Consider the following 12,919-nt stretch of genomic DNA (forward strand, 5'->3'; position numbering starts at 1 on the left):
GTGAATTATTTCATTTAATAAATTAGTAACCAGGTTTGTCAAATGAATCTGAATTCCTCATTGACTTTGCTTGTCAGGCTACAAAATGACCCTGGGACGTGCAATTGTCATAAATATGAACCACTTGCCAAATGTCTGAATTTTAATCATGTGACCATGGGGATGCTGCAATGGTCCTAAGTGGTCATAATTCACTTCAGTGCCATTGTAACTTTGAACAGTCACTAAATGAACTGTTATAAGTCAAGGACTACTTGTATTAACGGATGGAAGAGTTGACCTTTGAAATATCAGTCAAAACCAGAATTAGAGTTCTACATAAAATGTGATTTCAAAGCATAGAAATTCTCTTCTGAACACTTATTTTGATCTATACACATTCGTAGCATTTTTCACACGCTATCAACTTTATCCTGGACTATAAATCATTTTCTGCATCCCCATACACACTTCAAGCAAGGAAATGAAAGATTAGGACTATGTGGCATAAATAGATCCAGACAACACTAAGCAGATAGTGGAAGTAGCATTTTATTTATGTAATAATTATGCAACTTTGGCATTATATATCTATTTGGAAGTTCTGATTGAAGATCGAGTGCCAAAAGAAAGCTTTTTTTCTGTGCGCGCACTCTCTCTTTCAGGGAATATTAGCTGAAAAGTACAGGATTTTCAGCTTCAACAATTCTAAACTTTATTAGTCATATTTAAGAAAAGTGAAATATTTTTCAATGAAATACTTATGGATATTATAAAAAGGAGCTCAATCTAACATTCTGTGGTAAAACTTTTAACAGTAAAAGTCCTGAAAAATAAAGAAACAACAAGGAAATTATATTAACTTTATTAAACATCAGATTAGGTAAAAAACTGAACATGATTCCAGATTTCTGTTAATATCAAAATGCTTACAAAGTAATACTGAGTGCTTGTTAATTGCTTCTTGTAAAAATAGAAGACAGATAAGATATACACTAAAAATAATAATTTTGAAAATAGAATTCAGTGCAAAATATAAGTACTATTTCATGAACTACTTGTGCATCTAAATTAGTCTTAAAACAAATGAGGTAGTACTCATTTATACAACAGAATGAATCCAGATTTCAAGGATTAACCAGTGTGGCTCTAGCCTGTCCCCCAATTCCACTGATAACCTTCTCCAAATAAAATAAGCTGCTATGTGTCTATGGAGATGAAACATAGAGGACCCTCTGCATGTAGGTATGGGATTCTTTGGATTGAGGCCCACAGTTATCATTATTTTATTTAATGCTCTGTAACAATTTCCTTTCTTTTGCTTTATTCAACCTAAGAGAAAAACAGACATATAGTATCTGTGTGCTTTCTATTCTAAAACATATGAATAAGTAGGAGCATGAAATATATGTCCTTGAAATGCTGTAAACTAGACAATAAAGATGGTGCAATTCTAATTCAATTTCATAAAACGCAAGACTTATCATAATAAATTTATGATTAATCTTTCCCCTCCACAGCTACCCAGACCAAAAATCATTACCATAGTGATAAATAAAAATTAGTAGAGCAGTACATAGTCCATCCCATGGATCATACATAAACATAATTTTAGATGCCTATTCAAACCATTGTAAGTGCATACATGAAAAACACAATCAGATGCAAGGTAAAAAAAAGTTTCAATTTGAAAATGCAAGTAAAACAGTCCTTCCTACCTCTCACATATGATTTTAGAAAAATGTGGGTATTTTCCTTTCATTCTATTCCACCGTACCAACTCACTAAATGCTGAAATAGGCAAGTTTTAAATACATGAATGAATGTCTGTTTGGAATTATATATTAGTATTGCTGTCTAATTCTATTAATTACTTCTTTCATTTTTTAATAAACCTAATAAAGTTCCACAATATTTTTACATATGTGGAATGTCAGATATAATCATACAATGCTTAACTGAACAATGTACAATGCCGAAGATTTCAGTTTAATTCAGAAAGCACATCATAATTTTTTTAATGATAAAGTAGTTGTAATTATATTCATTTGCAAGATGTTTTGTTTAAAAAATCCAAAAGTTTTGACAGAAAAGTTATTAAATATTTCATTATTTTAGTATAACCAAATTTAAGATATATAGTACATAATAAGAATAAAGAATTTCAACTTCATGACTGTTTCCATTAGTTGAAAAAAATATTTTACATATAAATGATTTTCCATCTTTTTAGTAATAATGCCATGCAATACAATACTTATTATAAATAATTGGGAATATACCCTTTAATACTGAACATATATCTAATTAAAAAACAAAGATTTATTATATTCATTTTCTATACAGAAAGATTTTTCTTTAAAATGATGCAAGATGATGTAAATGATGTAAGAAAAATGATGCTTATTATTATCTTTACAATCCAGGGTTTTATGCTTGTTGAGACCACAAAAACCGGTCACATCTTTCCAGCATAGACTGGATCAGGGCTCTGTCAACAGGTGATAAATAAAGGAAAAAATGGTAAAGAAATAAGTTATTTCATCAAGCTAATTGACCCAGGAATATAACATACTTATCACCTCCTTAAGGTACTTATGCTTGTAAGACCTCTTATCCTCTTTTGCTAAAATAAATAAAATAAAAATCCTAATTCAAAATAATTTTTAAAAAACTCACACAGAAAACTCACAAAACTACCTTAATTTTCTTCAAAATAGATACTGTATATTTATTTAATCTAGTTTAAGAAACTAGCCAGGAAAGGAAACTTTCGATATTTTGTTTAATATCAAAAAAAGAAACTCAGTATTACATCAAATACAGTATTGTATCTTGTAAGTCTTTACAAAGTAGGGGCATTTGACTTGAGAACTGTTATAGTGAGTCATCAGAAGCTGTCTACAATAGTAATGCTTAAAATATAATCTTTAAAAATGACACATCAGTCAAATCTTTCAAGACTGAGGGAGAGGTTGCTACCTATTACACTTCTGGTGATAATCTGTTTAAATATTAATTTTGGTCAAATGTTTTTCAGAAAATTGGGAGAAGGAAATCATACAAAATTTCCCAAAACAATTTGTAAACTGTTCAGAGTTGTTGGGTTATTTTGATTGGCAGATTATACTGTAATAAAAAACTGGAAAACTTTCTTTTGATCAATGCTCTTAAAAGTGTAGGAAAAATTCTAATGGAAAAAGTTTTCCAGTTTTTTATTATACTGTAATAAATCTGCAACAACAGAAAAAAGGACAAAAGTAAAGAGACTAGGATTCATTAATTGTTTATTCAAATTTGCTCTCCATTTTTTATTGTTGAGTCTAATGAACAATTTTTACATTTTTGGATAGAAATATTGAATATGAAAATGTAACAGTTGTAAATTTGTGTTTACAAGAAAAATGCTCACGCAACCAAGTAATTCTTTCAAGTTTTGCTTTTGTATTTTATTATTTCATGTTGATGTTCTATTTGTCAGGGGAAAAAATCATAGTACCAAAACCACTGAAATCACAGTATTTAAGAAAATTGATTGTGAAGCACTGTAACTCTGTTCAAATTTCTAAATCGTAATATAATATTCTGGATACACTCTGTAAGAAACAATTCTCATAACACTTACCTTTGTCGTTTTTCAGCAATTCTTAGTATCTCACCAATCTTTGCAAATCTTTCTGATAATTCAGCTACCAAATCACATTCCTGTAACATCTGCAAAGAGCGATCTGGACCAATTATTCTGGCTGCAAGGAGTGCAACATTTTCAACAGTAACAGAATTTGACCATTCAGAAGTACCATTAGTAACAGCTGTGTCTCTTTGTGAAACATGGGTGTTGTTATGACTCTTCACAAGGCAAAGGAGGAACTTCCATTCTTCTATTGACTTCGGAATGGTTCCTAAATACAGATTTGATTTATGGAAAGTTTACAGAAAATCACTTTTATTTTACTTGATATGTAGCAAATACCTTAGTAGCTCTACGCATTATAGGACATGTTTCTCATTACATTCTGATTTAGACAGCAGTCAATGGATATATAAAGTCCATCACGCATCAGTGGAAGATACAAAACCATACTAACATGTTATCCTATATATGTTATCCAATGTATAGGATAAGATGGAATATTTTTCATTTCATTTTGCATTTATATAAGGGAATTGATGGGAGGGTGGCCATATTCAAATCATCATAACTGCTTTTTAGTTGTTGAAAATTGGAAGGAGCCATTAAAACGAATTTGTTCACAATTTCCAAGTTAACATGGAACCAACTCCTCCCAGAGATTAGAACTGCCCCCACCCTCCTTGCCTTTCGTAAACAACTTAAAACTCACCTCTGCCGCCAGGCATGGGGGAATTGAGATCCTCTTTCCCCCTAGGCCTTTACAATTCTATGCATGGTATGTATGTATGTATGTTTGGTTTTTATATTAATTGATTTTTAATCATCAATACCAAATTACTATTGTACACTGTTTTATTGTCGCTGTTAGCCGCCCCGAGTCTCTGGAAAGGGGCGGCATACAAATCCAATAAATAAATAAATAAATATGCAGGTAGTCCTTGACTTATGATCACAATTGACCCCAAAATTTTTGTTATTAAGTGAGTTTTATGATCTTTGTTGCCACAGTTATTAAGTGAATCACTATAATTATGTTAGTAACATAGTTGTTATAACCTTCTCAGGACTACCTGTATCAATAAGGTAAGATAAAGAAGACTGATTAAGAGAATAATATTTTGATTCTTTAGTGGCTATTGGTTGCTGTAGAATTCTTTCCACTAACAAAGAAGGAACTTTACAGTGAGAATTTCTGGAAATGTTTGGGCTTTTCTCAGTAATCTGGGGTCATATTAGATTGCCAAGGATACATTAAATCCTAAATTCTTACATTTCCTCAACTTATATACTAAACACAATTGAATAAATATTAACTAAAAGTAGATTACTGGAAGTAACATTTTTTTAACTACTGGAGCCTTGAGGGAAGAATGGCAAAAAAGACATCATCACTAATTACAACTCAATTTCTGGAGCCAGCAGATGATTGATTTGATTTCTATAGGCAAGTTTTTAGGAAATCATAATACTTTGACTCCACTCTCAATTATATTGATATAACAAATCTAAAAAAAACCCTAAATAAAATAGGTTTTCAAAATTCACAAATCGCTTTTTAATTATTTTATAGCAGCACTATATTTTTTTAAAAATCACATTGTTTGCAAAATTTATGTTATACAGTAATGTCTCCTTAGAATTCTAAAAAGCAGAGGAGGTTTTTTTTCTTACATGAAACTGTTTCTTTTCAGTTTCTTTTAATTAATTTAAAATGCAGGCCTTAGATCAGGGGTGTGAAACCTGATCACATCGCATGATATATTGGGATGCTTTTTGCCTTTGCAAGATCTGGGGTGGGCTGGTCCTTTGCAGGCCATGTCTGCCCATGGGCCAGCAGTTTGACAGGCCTCCCTTAGATAATATTTATAATTCATTCATAAATAAAACTAACCATGTTTGGTGTTCAATAACTCCATGTCATCCAAATGAACAATCTTTGTAAATACTTCAGATCTTCTATCCAACTCCAAACAGAGAGAAAGATATCCAGGCCAGAAGCTATAATAGTAAAATGAAACATTAGATTTTAGTTCTAAATGGACATTTTCAACTTAAATAGCAAGTTAAAATTATGTATAATTTATTGCTCCAATTTGCTAATGTCTGTGCATTTTACAATGTATGGTATGATCTGAGATCTGTATTCTGAAGTTATATATACAATTAATTGAAATGATGAATTGGAGCGTGGAAATCATCTGGAGAATATTTGGGGAGACAATATCATCATGGGAGCTTATTATAAATTGCCTGGACAGGTAGAAGATATGAATGAAGACTATCTGTGCCAGAGGATCAAGCTATCTAATACGCAGTACTCCATTTTTACTGACATCTGGAAATCTACTCTGCCATAAGACAGAGGTCTCAAAAATTTTCAGAAGATAGAAAAAGGAATAAGGGGTCTGCTATCTTGGATGAAATCCTTACCAGTAGAAGAATTGGTTGAAGAAATAAAGATGATGAAAATAACCATGTTCATAATATCAAGGGGAAGAATAGAGGAAAGTCAGATTTATATATTGGATTTCAAAAGACTGCAGTTTGATGAACTTAGAAGGTAGGTAAAAATCTAGTGGCCTGAAATCCTGAAGGGGAAGTGTCCAGAAAAGATGTGTTACTAAAAGTGTAAATGCAAACAATTCCCACTAGACAGGAAAACAGGAAAAATCTAAAGAGAGAAGTATGGATACAATAAGAGGCTTCTAAAACATTGTAAATGAAAAGACTGCTAGAAAATGGAAGGAGGGACATATAAACCAAAGATACAAGGTAGTTGCCTGAAACAATGGAAATTCGATCAAAAAGACTAAATAAGAAATTGGGATAATAAGCCTTCGGAGAAATGGACCCTAGCTTTTGATCTCCAAGATGGCAACTCGGGAGGCTGAACATTGCACAAGTACTGACCATCTCCTTTGTAAATAAGCATCATTTTAAATATTGATGATGCTGGTGATCATGTGTTAAAGCATATTTTAGATCAGATGTATTTTGTAATTTCCTGAAAAGGACTTTTGAGTTTTAACAATGTTGCTGCAGATAATTTGACTACTTTAATCTTGCAGCCTTGGAAAATTTCCTTTTTGGCTGCATTGGTCATAACTCATGGCCTTACTGAGGCAAGCTGAATGTTATACTAGAGGCGGGGACAGGGACAGTTCTTTTTAAAGAAAAAATGTAGGAAATCCAAGAGAAGGAAAATGTCCCTCTTTATGCAAGGAATAAACTGACTAGCTATAACAGGAAATGACTTAAAGCATGTACCCTTTATAACTGAACTATAAATATATTTATAAAAAGGAGATTCCAAAATAGATGCTCTCTTCAAAAAACATTCCTATTGTATACATTTGAATGATTCAATGGGGGGGAGTCAAAGTTTATTATTAGATTAAGAAATTAGGGTACAATGTAGTCCAAATATTAGACCCAATTGAAAAAAAGCAAAGGAGCTGAGAACTATTCATGTTTAAATTTTTCAGGGTTGTATTTTTTAAGGATAAATTTAATTCAATTTTCAAATTTGGTCAAACTAAAGTGGTGTCAGGCCAAAGCCGATTTCAAGGAAGCTTTGGCCTGAATAAAAAGATTTTTGGATTGCTGACAAATAGCAAATTACTGTATATAATTCTACATTTCCTTCCTTATACTATTCAGATATATCATGAAAAAATCTGTGTGGTTACAAGTTGACACATGGCAATACAAAATCTATTCAGCAACCATAATCAAGATTTCCATCTATCACCACCCAGAAAAGAAATTCTAGCAATGGCAATTATGGGCAGAACTAATAAACTGATTTTTAAAAATCTGCCAAGAACGTTGGAGGAGAGAGGAAGAAAGACAAGTTTGTTTTAACTGATTTAATAAATTGTGATAGGTAGAGCAGACAGATAATGCATTTGAACATTATTAAGAATACAAAAAACACAGAAGCAAATTAGCCACCATTATACCACAAATATATATGGAGAATGGTTGTGTTCAAGAATAATGCATCTCATACACTGAAGCTGAACTATGTGAAGGCATAAATTAGGAAAAAGAACAAAACAAACATGCATATATTACATGATTAAAATGAAGTTTTTTCAAGAATGCTTAAAAGAAAACATTACCCATTGCTTTTACATATATCGGTCATTTTCTCCTTCCTTTCGACATCAGTCGGAAGATTAAGCAAAAGTACAATCAGTTGATTATATCCCCAAGTAAACAAATGCGAATGTGGCCTGAAAACAGTAATGGAAAATTATATTAGTTTTTTTGTAAAGAAGGCTCAATAAATAATTCTAATAAAAATCTACAATATTTGTTTATAGTTTTAAAACCCTGCTCTAATCAGAAGACGATGGATTACAGTGGAATAGGGATGTGCTATTTTTGAAATGCCAAGAGAGGGAGCTACCACATTTTGCTGGCTCATACTATCCCAGGAGTATAAATACTATTATAGATATACATACTTCTAGTATCTATATTAATGGAGGAAATATACTGCTCAAAAAAATAAAGGAACACTCAAATAACACATCCTAGATCTGAATGAATGAAATATTTTCACTGAATACTTTGTTCTGTACAAAGTTGAATGTGCACAACAGCACGTGAAATTGATTGTCAGTGTTGCTTCCTAAGTGGACAGTTTGATTTCACAGAAGTTTGATTTACTTGGAGTTATATTGTGTTATTTAAGTGTTCCCTTTATTTTTTTAAGAGCAGTGTATTTCATACTACCATTAACCAGATAAAATACTACAAAGGGGAACAGAAAGAAAGAGCATGCTTAAGGAGAAAATAATAATAATAATAACCAACATTTCTCCCTTAGACTCTCCACGATTGACCTCTCCAGGTTCCTAAGAGGCCAGTAAGGGGCGTACATAAGTGCACTGGTGTGCCTTTTGTCCCCTGTCCAATTGTCTTTCCTTTCTCTCACTTATCATATATATTTTCTTTCTTTCATATATTCTCTCCTCTAAGTTCACTTTACCCTTATATATATTACTACATGTCTATTTTTCTTCCTATGTATTTGTGTATTGTACAAATGAATAAATTAAATAAATTAAATTAATAAAATAAACGGGAGACCCTTGAAAGCAAACCTGGTTTTTAACAGCTTCCCCTTACATGTGATCTAGGACAAATTATTTACAGGCAGGAAATATTCTGTTGGAACTTTTCTTTTAATCATGGCAAACTCTTAGGGAACCCCTACCAAACAGCCTTTTCTGTTTGAAGATAAAAGTGGTTTCATATTCATGCAGTCTAGGATGTGCAGTTACTTGGACTAGCACTATAAAAATACTTGGGAGAAGATAGGGGAGCACAGTTATTTAAAATGTGCATAGCTTATGCATATTTATAGTTTATGCATATTTACAAGCAAAGGCTTATTGCAGCTTTATGATATTCATTTAAAATGAATTGATAAGCCAAACTAGGCCTTAGGAAAAATGTGCAAATGACATCTAGGAAAAAATACTGTTGGAAACTTCTATGTTTCTATGGAGCTGTCTAATTAATCAGAAAAGCTAATAAATTACAACCATGGATTTCCTTGAGCATCCATCGTGCTTGTTTTATGCGGGGCATCATGAGACATTGCCAAACGCAGCCACTCCAATTGTAATGAATCAGGATGAAGAAGAGATCTAAGAAATGGCAAACTGGGAAGCAAAAAATATATATAATTAATTTGTCTGCTTTACACTATCTACACTGTAATTAGGTGTCACATTTTTAAAATCTAGATTCATTATAATAGAATGGGACTTTCTGTCTCCAACTCTTCATTCTCCTCAGGTGTTTCTCCTCAGGCAATTTATCTCAAGTGACATCCCTCCACCCATTTGCCCTGGGTAATGGGTCACCAGCATCTGAGTCCCACTCAACACCAGTTTCACAGAAAGAGGTCCGTCCTAGGTGTTTCATCTCCCCGGACAGTTAACACCCACCAATCAGCTAGAAGGACCTACTCTCCCCACCACCACCCCAACCAATACAAATTCAGTGAAAGGAGAGAGGGAGGGATATCCTAACAATCTTTTTGCTGAACTGTAGACCAGGCTATTGAACTGCAGGGCGGGAGGAACACTTGGTTTACTCAGAAGTAAGTCTCACTAAATTCAATGCTAGTATAATCATCACCTAGTACTTCAAATGGAACAGTTGGTTTACTCAGAAGTAAGGATTTTTTAGAGGACAATTCATATAAATCCAGCGAAAGGAGAGAAGCATAAAATCATTTGTCAAAATGCTTCCTCACTCTCTCTCCCCACCCCTCAAGCCTCCCCTCCCCACACAAATACAGAAAGGAACTGTTGGTTTACTCCGAAGTAAATCTCACCAGGTTAATCAGCCCTACATGGCTTCAGACCAGAATACCTCCGAGACCGCCTTCTGCTGCACGAATCCCAGCAGCTGATTAGGTCCCACAGAGTTGGCCTTCTCTGGGTCCCGTCGACTAAACAATGTCGTCTGGCGGGACCCAGGGGGAGAGCCTTCTCTGTGGCGGCCCCGGCCCTCTGGAACCAACTCCCCCACAGAGATTAGGACTGCCCCCACCCTCCTCGCCTTTCATAAGTTATTAAAAACTCATCTTTGTCGCCAGGCATGGGGAAACTAACACACACCCCAATTGTCAAGGCTGGTATATGGTTTGATTGGTTGTGTGATGATTCTATTTTATTAAAAGGGTTTTAAATTGCATTTTAAAATTGGATTTGTACACTATTTATGTTGTTGTGAGCCGCCCCGAGTCCTCGGAGACGGGCGGCATACAAATCTAATAAATTATTATTATTATTATTATTATTATTATTATTTACAATAATCACACATTTCTGCCTTGCTTTTCTTTAAAACACACACACACACACACACCCTTCTGCACCTTTTCATTTCTGTACTAGGATTCTTCTCAAAGTGGAGAAAATGTATGATACCCTAACAACCTCAATTGCTTCCCCCCCTGCTAAAAGGCACATTTTCTCTACTTTGAGGAGAATCCAGGTGCAGAAATGGAAAGGTGCAGAAGGCTGTATGTGTGTGAGAAAGGAGAGAGGCGGCTTAATATAAATTGCTGGATTTATATTAATTGTTCTCTAAAGCAGTGATTTTCAACCTTTTTTGAGCTGCGGCACATTTTTTTACATTTACAAAACCATGGGGCACATTGAGGGGGGGGTGGCTAAAAAAAGTTTGGACAAAAAAATTCTCTCTCTCTCTTCCTCCCTCCCTTTCGCTCTTTCTCTCTCCCTCCCTCTTTCTCTCCCTTCCTTTTTTCTCTCTCTCTCTCCATCCCTTTCTTTCTCTCTTCCTTCTTTCCTCTTTTTTGCTCTTTCTCTGTCCCTCCCTACCTCCCTCTATGTCTTTCTCTCTCCCACCTTCCCTCTCTTTCTCTCTTTCTTTCTCTCTCTTGCTTTCTTTCTCTCTTGTTCTCTTTCTCTCTCTCTTGCTTTCTCTCTCTTTCTCTCGTTTTCTTTCTCTCTCTTGCTTGCTTTCCCTCTCTTGCTCTTTCTTTCTTTCTCTCTCGTTTTCTTTCTCTCTCTGAGCTTCGCGGCACACCTGACCATGTCTCGCGGCACACTAGTGTGCCACGGCACACTGGTTGAAAAACACTGCTCTAAAGAATTCAAAGAGTTGGAGACTAAAAGTCCTAGACCCCCAAAAAATGTACTGTATTTTCATATTTAAATAGCAAAAAGAAGCAAATATTACTGCACTAAGTTTGTCTAAAGAATTCTGGAATTTATAAAAACAAAGAAAATGCATTGTGTATTAGTAGCATTAGTTTAGCATATCTTTCTTTAGCTGACAAAATAGTAGTATTAAAAGTAATGGATAATTTTTTTCCCTATCAACTACTGATACCAACTGAGTACTACTTTCTTTACTCAAATATTACTAAGATGGGATTAATATTTTTATCATGTCCTTGTATCCCATTTCTTGCATCTCTTCCCCAAATGAAGGAAACATCATACCGTTCATCCTCAGCCTTTGATTTTATAAGGCTGTCTAAATAGGCCAGGAAATGTTCAGGATTATTTTTACAAATTTGCTTGATCTCTGAAGGTCCAATCAAAGGGTAGAATCGGGTCAAAGGCCTTAGAGAAGTTTCTCTGAATTTTTTATAAAGCCTACATTAAATAAGACACAGAGGATAAAAATTATTCAAAATACAATTCTTAGAGGGAGTAACTTTCATAAATTTCTTGCACAGTTTATGCAAAAAAATGATCAAAATAAAGTTTGCTTAAACTTAATTTACAAAAATGAAAAGGAATATGATAACTCTACTATTTGTTTACAATAGTACAAGATTTCTTCAAAAACTACATGTTTGAAGATGGCTCTTGAAATTAATATGGGGTTTTTTTCTGTGTAAATACCTAATAATGAAACCATATGCATTCAAACCAATTCTAATGCTTTATACCTTTCAGTATGCGCCAGCAAAACAGGAGCATCCCAAGGCCCTAAATCAACTAGCAACTTCAATGTTTTAAACATATCTCCATTTTCAAGGGCTTCTGTCACAGGGCTAGTCAAAGTCAGTTCTGAAATCAATAATTGTATGTTACAAGCATTATACTTAACAGCAACATTAGGCAAGACATTTTCATAGTGTCAGTCTTAAAGCAATTTTTCTTAAAAGGTAAAGACTTTTTCTATTTTCAAAGTACGCATGTTTAACTGCAAATCCAAACTATTGTAGTTACGATAACTAAATTATGGTACTCAGCTACATTGATGGCTTCTTGAGATTATTGATCGAAATGCACAGTAGAGGGAGAAGGTGGAATTGAATGTAGACAGCAGAATGAGATGATTCCCATTCATAGTGGAATTTTATTCAATCCCCTCCACATCTATAAGATCTATTTTAAATTATTCCTAACCAAAGTATAAAGGAATATGGGGGGAGCAAAGGAAAATCGATGTGTTAGAAGTAGAGGTAGTCCTTGACTTACAACCATAACTGAGTCCAAACTTTGTTGCTAACTGTGGCAGTTAATAAATTTTGCCCCATTTTATGACTTTTCTTGCCACAGACACTAAATGAATCACCTCACTTGTTAAATTAGTAACTTGGTTGTTAAATGAATTTGGCTTCCTCATTGATTTTGCTTGTCACAATGTAACAAAAAGTCATCACATGAGCCAGGGACACTGCAGCCATCATAAATATGAACCAGTTGCCCAGGCAGGAGTTGTCGCTCCCATCGCTACTGGTACACTACACGTGCAGCTTCACACCTGCGGCATGTGCATGAACACATCCAAATGAGA

The 12,919-nt window shown here is 34.0% G+C and overlaps 1 protein-coding gene across 1 annotated transcript in view; it reads right to left on the reverse strand.

The window, feature by feature from the left end:
• Positions 1-828: 828 nt before the first annotated feature.
• HPS5 (HPS5 biogenesis of lysosomal organelles complex 2 subunit 2) overlaps positions 829-12,919 on the reverse strand; it is a 42,945-nt gene continuing 30,854 nt past the window's right edge. Inside the window, exons 17-23 of the mRNA XM_070764430.1 lie at positions 12,066-12,186; positions 11,611-11,766; positions 9,172-9,291; positions 7,738-7,851; positions 5,505-5,611; positions 3,605-3,881; positions 829-2,470 (exon numbers count right to left, since the gene is read on the reverse strand). Coding sequence (XP_070620531.1) covers positions 2,410-2,470; positions 3,605-3,881; positions 5,505-5,611; positions 7,738-7,851; positions 9,172-9,291; positions 11,611-11,766; positions 12,066-12,186 — 956 coding nt within the window. The 3' untranslated portion in view covers positions 829-2,409. The remainder of the gene's footprint in view (positions 2,471-3,604; positions 3,882-5,504; positions 5,612-7,737; positions 7,852-9,171; positions 9,292-11,610; positions 11,767-12,065; positions 12,187-12,919) is intronic.

The sequence above is a fragment of the Erythrolamprus reginae genome, chromosome 1 (assembly GCF_031021105.1).
Source record: "Erythrolamprus reginae isolate rEryReg1 chromosome 1, rEryReg1.hap1, whole genome shotgun sequence".
Taxonomy (NCBI): domain Eukaryota; kingdom Metazoa; phylum Chordata; class Lepidosauria; order Squamata; family Dipsadidae; genus Erythrolamprus; species Erythrolamprus reginae.